At 38.8% G+C, this 6,697-nt stretch overlaps 1 protein-coding gene across 1 annotated transcript; it reads left to right on the top strand.

Moving 5' to 3' along the window:
* Window positions 1-837: 837 nt before the first annotated feature.
* LOC103461156 (plexin-A2-like) lies at window positions 838-6,674 on the top strand. Its single transcript, XM_008403483.2, has 5 exons — window positions 838-973; window positions 4,851-5,041; window positions 5,180-5,349; window positions 5,456-5,668; window positions 5,964-6,674. Exons 1-5 carry the CDS (start codon window positions 844-846, stop codon window positions 6,157-6,159), a joined length of 900 nt encoding a protein of 299 aa, XP_008401705.2. The 5' UTR covers window positions 838-843; the 3' UTR covers window positions 6,160-6,674.
* Window positions 6,675-6,697: the final 23 nt, after the last annotated feature.

Here is a 6,697-nt window from a genome sequence, read left to right on the forward strand (position 1 = left end):
TTATTTCTCTACTGGAGGCTCATCAGTTTGTCTTTGCTGGGTCTGAAGCAGAATTCCCTCCTCGGGGTAAGCTGCAAATGCCAGCCAACAAGCTCTTTTGTTGTTTTTGGTTCTCGCTGAAGAACCGCGAGTTGTTTGCTGTGTTTTGGCTGTCTCAAGCAGAGATGTTTTGGTCCGCTAGCAGCAGTAGCATTCATTAATTAAACTGATAAATGATCTCATGTGACAATCAAGTCTTGAAGCTAATTTTAAAGACATTTTTTTTGTGCTGTAGGGCGCTGTGTGTTCTACCTACAGCTTTTCAGCTATAATAACTGGGGAAAAAGTCTGAAATATAATTCACAAAGGGAAAAGGATTAAACTGAGCAACGTCTTCAAATGTTATCGCCTCGTCCTATCGTCTTTTTTGACTGGTACTTGTTTTGTTACTTTCACCAACCATTTATGGTAAGGGTGGAGGGACTCGAACTGAGACACTGAGCCTCCTTTTCCATCAACCATTACCCCTCTCTGCATAAACTCCCAGCGCCAAAGCTTACCTCATCTCTGTAATGTTTCTGAAAGTATTGAAATTGACAATGACAGACATGTTGAGTACAACCATCATGCAGCTGCAGCACTTTGCTCAGCTTGAAAAAAGCTACAGGGTTGTGGTGCAGAACAACAGGGAGCAACATGAATTCTTGTGAGTCTTTGCTAAGAGAATTGTTTACTTCTGATCTTCATAGTTTGAATAATTTATCAGAAAACACTGTATGCATGCATACACCTGTTATTTTGTTTGAGTAAAGCATGACCTCTCTTCAGAATGTGACAAATTGCAGATATGCATTCTGGAGTGAAATGTGGCRTTGTCCGTGTCTCCTCATGCAGGTCTCTGATCGCAGCGTGGTAGCTTTGGTCCCCAAGCAAACCTCATCATACAACATTCCTTCTTCGGCGAGCATAACCCGTACCTCCATCAGCAGATATGGTGAGTCAGCACACATTGGCTCCACATTAATTGCAAAATGAGACATGTACAACATAGGTAATTATGAAATTGTTTACATTCCTCTTRAGGTTCAAACTGCTAATGATCTAGAGTACAAAGAGAGAAAAAATAAAATACATCTGAGAGAATGAGAGCTGTAGTGTGTTTGCGTTTCATTATTATAAAGTAAGCTGTGTTTGCACTTTGGGAACCGGTGGCAATTTACCCTCTTCCATTTCCACTGCACTTACAACCACGTCTGCAATAACTAGATATAAGTTCAGGGTAGCGTACTGGTAACATGCTCGTAGTTTCATTTGTGTCCATTTCCAATCATAAGTGCTATTTGTTGAAATTTTTATTTCCTATTCCAGGAGGATTGCTCCTTCAGCTGTGGTTTTCAACCTCATGCCTACAAACTGCCTGTCYTTCATGTTTTRGAGTTTTCCCTGCTTCAGCACACCTGAATCAAATGAATGATTAYCTCCTTAGCATGTCATTAAGTGATGCAGAAGCCTGATGATAACTCATTAATTATGTCAGGTGTGTGGAGGCAGGGAAACATCGAAAACATGCAGAACAGTGGAAAGTCACTGATCTAGAAAGATGGATAACTTCCCCTTTAAAACAGCAAAGTCCAGTATGTRAATACATTTTACCAATGTAGCATTTATCTTAGTGTTTTTTTTTTTATAATGGCTTCAATACTTTAAATTGACTTTGTAAAGTCAATTYAAACTTTGTGAAAATGTACTAAGGGGATGGATTTTAAGTGAACTACARTAATCAATGTCTTGCCAAGTTTCAGTGGGAGAGAAGTTAAAAAGCTGCTGTGCAATGAAACTTTAACTTAGTGACTTTGTTTCAAAAGTGAAACAAAGTCACTGGTGAATTTGCTGTTTCAAAAAAATACATAAAGTTGGTCCAAACTCCACGGAAAGATTTCAGAATAGCAAACTTAAAAAAAAAAAATTCAAAGAAATGAAATTTACTGATTATTGGATTACAATCCAGTGATCTGCAATAATAACTTATATAATGTCTCTCTCTGAAATTAAATATATATTTTTAAGTGATTCACAGATTTTTAAAAATGAAAACATCTAATTGTGTCCAAATGGAGCATTAACGAACCCAACTCCTAGAGCTTTAGATGATGGCCTGTGTATGATTGGAGCAAGATCAGAAAACAACCCTTTAAAACTTATTTCTTAAAAAAAAGCCTGGTTGGGAGACTGTCCACTCTGCAAAAATATCAGCCTACTCCTATTGGTTAACTCTTCAAACCCAGGGAGGAACTACCTGTTATTCAGGAGGTGCTTCTTCATGAATATGCCCAGAAAAGTTTAAGTATTTTTGACCTCTATCTGTTTCTCACACAAAGTAGAAGTAATTAAGCATGACTTCATCTGGGTCGTCATTGATGCTTTTCTTTTCAATCAAGAAAAGGTCGAGACCTTTTTTTTTTTTTTTTTTTACAAAATTGCTGTCAATATAGTGTATAATGAAGTGCTGTAGTCTTCCATTTTGCCTTGTATCGGGTCTTGAACTCACCAATTCTTTAACATCGATGACACGCATCATTTGCCACAGTGGCTACATGTTCACAGACTGTCAGACGTGTGACTTACTTTGGGCTGTTTAGTGCCAAATTTTGGTCCATTGCCAGAGTGACGCAGCACCAGCGCCAGCGCCAGGCAACTCATGATTGCTAATTATTCTGTGTGAATGATGCTTCACACAAACAGAAAAAGGATAAGAGAGCGAGCAGGGCCAATTATGAGGACTGGGGGAAAAGAGCTAAAGTCTGCCTTTAAACTGTCTTAACAAGCTAAGATCACCCTCATTCCTCCAAGCAATTAAACGTATTTACTGAAAACACAGAGAGAGTGTGCCTGTGAACTCTGGGTTAAACAACACATCTACTTGGAGTATTTAGTGTAGAATAAAGTGAGGAGACATTTATTAACAGTCCTCATCTAAATTGACCTTTAGAAACACTGCTCAGCATTCAGTAGTCTTCTTTTAAATAAAACATTAAAGTTAGAGGGTATCACTACAAGGAAATGATAGTTATCACAGTAAAGGTTGCTTAAAAGATTGTTTCTCTCATTAGAGATGGATAGAGAGGAGTCAATTTGCTGGCATTAGCCCGACCTTCATTAATCATCGTTTGGGGCAGAAGAAAATGGATTCAAACTAATGCAATTTTCAGAGTTTAGTATATCTTGACTCACATTATGCCACGAGTACAACTGATCAGCTCGGAAAACAGCTGCAGAAATAGGTAAGACACAGAGCATAAGGGAACAGAGGAGGAGTAAAAGCCAGTGACTGGATTAAGATCGGATTTGGGATCCCAATCCACCCGGCGCATGCATTCAACCTTCTCCATCCCCAGTGGACACTGAAGGGGTGCAGTAGGGTCTTATTTGAAAGGTATAGGGGGCTTAAATGGCAGCTAATGCTTTTTTGTTCCGCTCGGCCTTTGAAGCCAGGTGAGAGAAATCCTCAAACGGGATCCTCAGATCCTGAACCTCTAGAGACGCTGCTGCCTRGAGTAGATGCCGACTAATTAGCGAAAGTAAAACCGGCATCATTCGGAGTGAGAATGTGAGGTGGAAGGATGCATGATGAGGGTGATGTATTGGTGAAGGACAGAGTTTTGCAAATCGGGGATTGTTTGAGGCATTGATGAGGGCAYGACGGAGATTTTTATTTTAAAAATGGCATTTGGAGAAAAGCCAATCATGCCTTTTAAGTGAAGCCAGGTACAACCCTCATGAGCCAAGGATTATATAAGTAGATGAAGAAGATAAAASATGATAATTATCACATAATTTATGACGGAGACAGAAAAATCAAACAGTGAATAATCACAGGAAGTAAATCTGCAGCATTATTTTCAACCTGCCTGCAAAATGAGGTTGTGTTATGATGAACAAAGGAAAGCTGTACAAGTCCTGTTCTCCCTCAGCATTTACATAATCTCCTCATGGGCTTGAGTGTCATAATATTTTTAATGAATTATTTCAACCATTCTTGTGGACTAATTTTGCAAAAGGCAACAGCAGCTTTTCTTGAGGATTTGGGCACAAAGGTTTGAATTTTGGGGTGATTTTCTGTGAAATCTGTTTGCTTGAATGCAACCATACACCCACGATAATATACCTTTAAATGTCTTTCAGCAAGTCACACCTGGACCACACACACATTTTAAAGCACATACCATCAGTAGTTCTGACATGAATGGCTGAGGAAACACCATGCTTGATGTTTTGTTTCAACTTGTTCTAAAATACTCCTTGTTATTGTCACCAAATGTTTAACTAATTGTCTTATCGGTCATAAAATGTTCTCCAGAAGACATTTTAATGTATTTTATACAAGGTTCGTCCCTCTTGTACGGCATCCTTTAAGTACTTATTATATTAAAAATAAAATGTTTCCGCTTACATCTTCTCCCAAATGTCTGTGCCATTTTGTTGTTAAGAGATCTGCTATTAACCAAATCACTTTTACAAAGGAAAAGAGAAACTACAAGCTGCTATTAACCGTGGTAGATGTCAAAAAGTTAATAGTCTTTGTCAAGTTGACACTACAGACTTTAATTAAAGCTTAATGTAGATCCATGTATGATTATAATGCCAGTATATGTCAGTTCCACTGTGTGTGTATCGCCAAAAACGGATCAAATTTGTGTGTTAAATCTTAAGTTTTATGTTAAACATCTTTCCAAACTTGAAAAAGCTTTAAAAAAAAACGATCTGAAATTAAGTACACATTCATGCCTATGATTTCTGCATGTACTTCTGACTGAACCTCATGGATTCTTATATATAACTCTACAAATGTATTATTTTTCAATCTCGGACAGACTCTTCGTTCCGTTACACGGGCAGTCCAGACAGCCTGAGGTCTCGTGCTCCTATGATCACGCCGGACCTGGAGAGCGGTGTAAAGGTCTGGCACTTGGTGAAGAACCATGAACATGGAGACCAGAAGGAAGGAGATCGAGGCAGCAAGATGGTTTCTGAGATTTATCTAACCCGGTTGTTAGCAACTAAGGTACGTCAGCCAACTTGTACATATAAACTTTTATTTGTGACGATTGAAAAAATTTTCATATTGGCTGAACTTTTTCCTCTACAAACGTCAAGGCGTTATGCACAGTCTTGATATCATGCTCTTCATCGCCTCGTACAGGGCACTCTCCAAAAATTCGTCGATGATCTGTTTGAGACGTTGTTCAGTACGGTTCATCGAGGGAGTACGCTTCCCCTGGCCATCAAATACATGTTTGACTTCCTAGATGAACAGGCAGACAGACATGGCATTTACGACACAGACGTTCGTCACACATGGAAAAGCAACTGGTAAGACTTTTTTTTTTTTTTTTTTTCCTGTGAAAACTGAAACAAATGTGGTACTAGTTAGGTCCATGTCTGTCCCTAACTTATGTTTTTCATCTTCATCTTAAAGCCTTCCATTGCGTTTCTGGGTGAACGTCATCAAGAACCCTCAGTTTGTATTTGACATCCATAAGAGCAGCATCACGGACGCCTGTCTCTCTGTGGTAGCTCAGACCTTTATGGATTCCTGCTCGACTTCGGAGCACCGGCTGGGCAAAGACTCACCTTCTAATAAACTACTCTACGCTAAAGATATCCCTAATTATAAGAGCTGGGTAGAAAGGTAGGTGTAACCACTACATTCAACATCGACTCCCAATCACACTTTTTTTTTGTCTCCTCTTACACAAAAAGCCGGGTAATCTTTGGAAATTGATTCAAAAAGCTCTTTTTTTCTTTCACATTTCTCAGACACAGTCTGTAAAAGCACTCTGCAAGTGAATATTAGCAGGCATAAATTGTCAGCACAAGTGGTGTAATGGCTTGAAAATATGACTGTAAAGTAATAAAAAGCTCAGTCGAACAATCATATTAACTCAGTGAGTGACTCCAAGTGTTCCTGTTRCCTGTATTTCCAGGTACTAYGCTGATATCACCCGGATGCCGGCGATTAGTGATCAGGACATGAATGCGTATTTGGCTGAGCAGGCCAGACTCCACTCTACAGAGTTCAACATGCTCAGCGCTCTCAATGAGATCTACTCTTACGTCAGCAAGTACAGTGAGGAGGTAGGTCTGAATGCTCCAGCTGGAGAGAGAGCACAGTTTTTCTGAAGTTTCTCTTTTAATAGTAGTCAATAATTTTGCCAAATAAGTGTGTTTATCTTGTAAGCGCTTGGATTAGCTGGAGTTCACATTACATCTGCTTCAGCAAGATCAATACAACCTGACCTTCTGGTTAAGGTGACAGAGGTTTGCTCTGTATTCTTCACTCACATTTCCCATATTGCACTGTCGTTGACTACATAAATTGGACTTCTGCTTAATGCTTATTTACCACTAGGAACAAAGTAACCACAGGCAATACAAAACAGCAAAACAACACCTTCTGTTAAGATGAGTAAAAAGCTCTAAAAATGCGCAATATTTTATTGTAGTGGTATAACATTTTTTTAATATACAACCATAATTTGAGTGTATTTATTCAGTTGGTTAAAAAAGTCAAATTTTAAGAAATAGCTGAAGCCCCTTCATTCATGGCTTATTTTTGTCTTGGGGTGTACAAATATAGGGCAGCAAAAAAGATCAATTCATTTTAGAACTGCAAAACATTTACAGACCAATTTGTGTGGAGCAGCATAAGTTAGTAAAT

This window comes from Poecilia reticulata, unplaced genomic scaffold (assembly GCF_000633615.1).
Source record: "Poecilia reticulata strain Guanapo unplaced genomic scaffold, Guppy_female_1.0+MT scaffold_680, whole genome shotgun sequence".
NCBI classification, from domain to species: domain Eukaryota; kingdom Metazoa; phylum Chordata; class Actinopteri; order Cyprinodontiformes; family Poeciliidae; genus Poecilia; species Poecilia reticulata.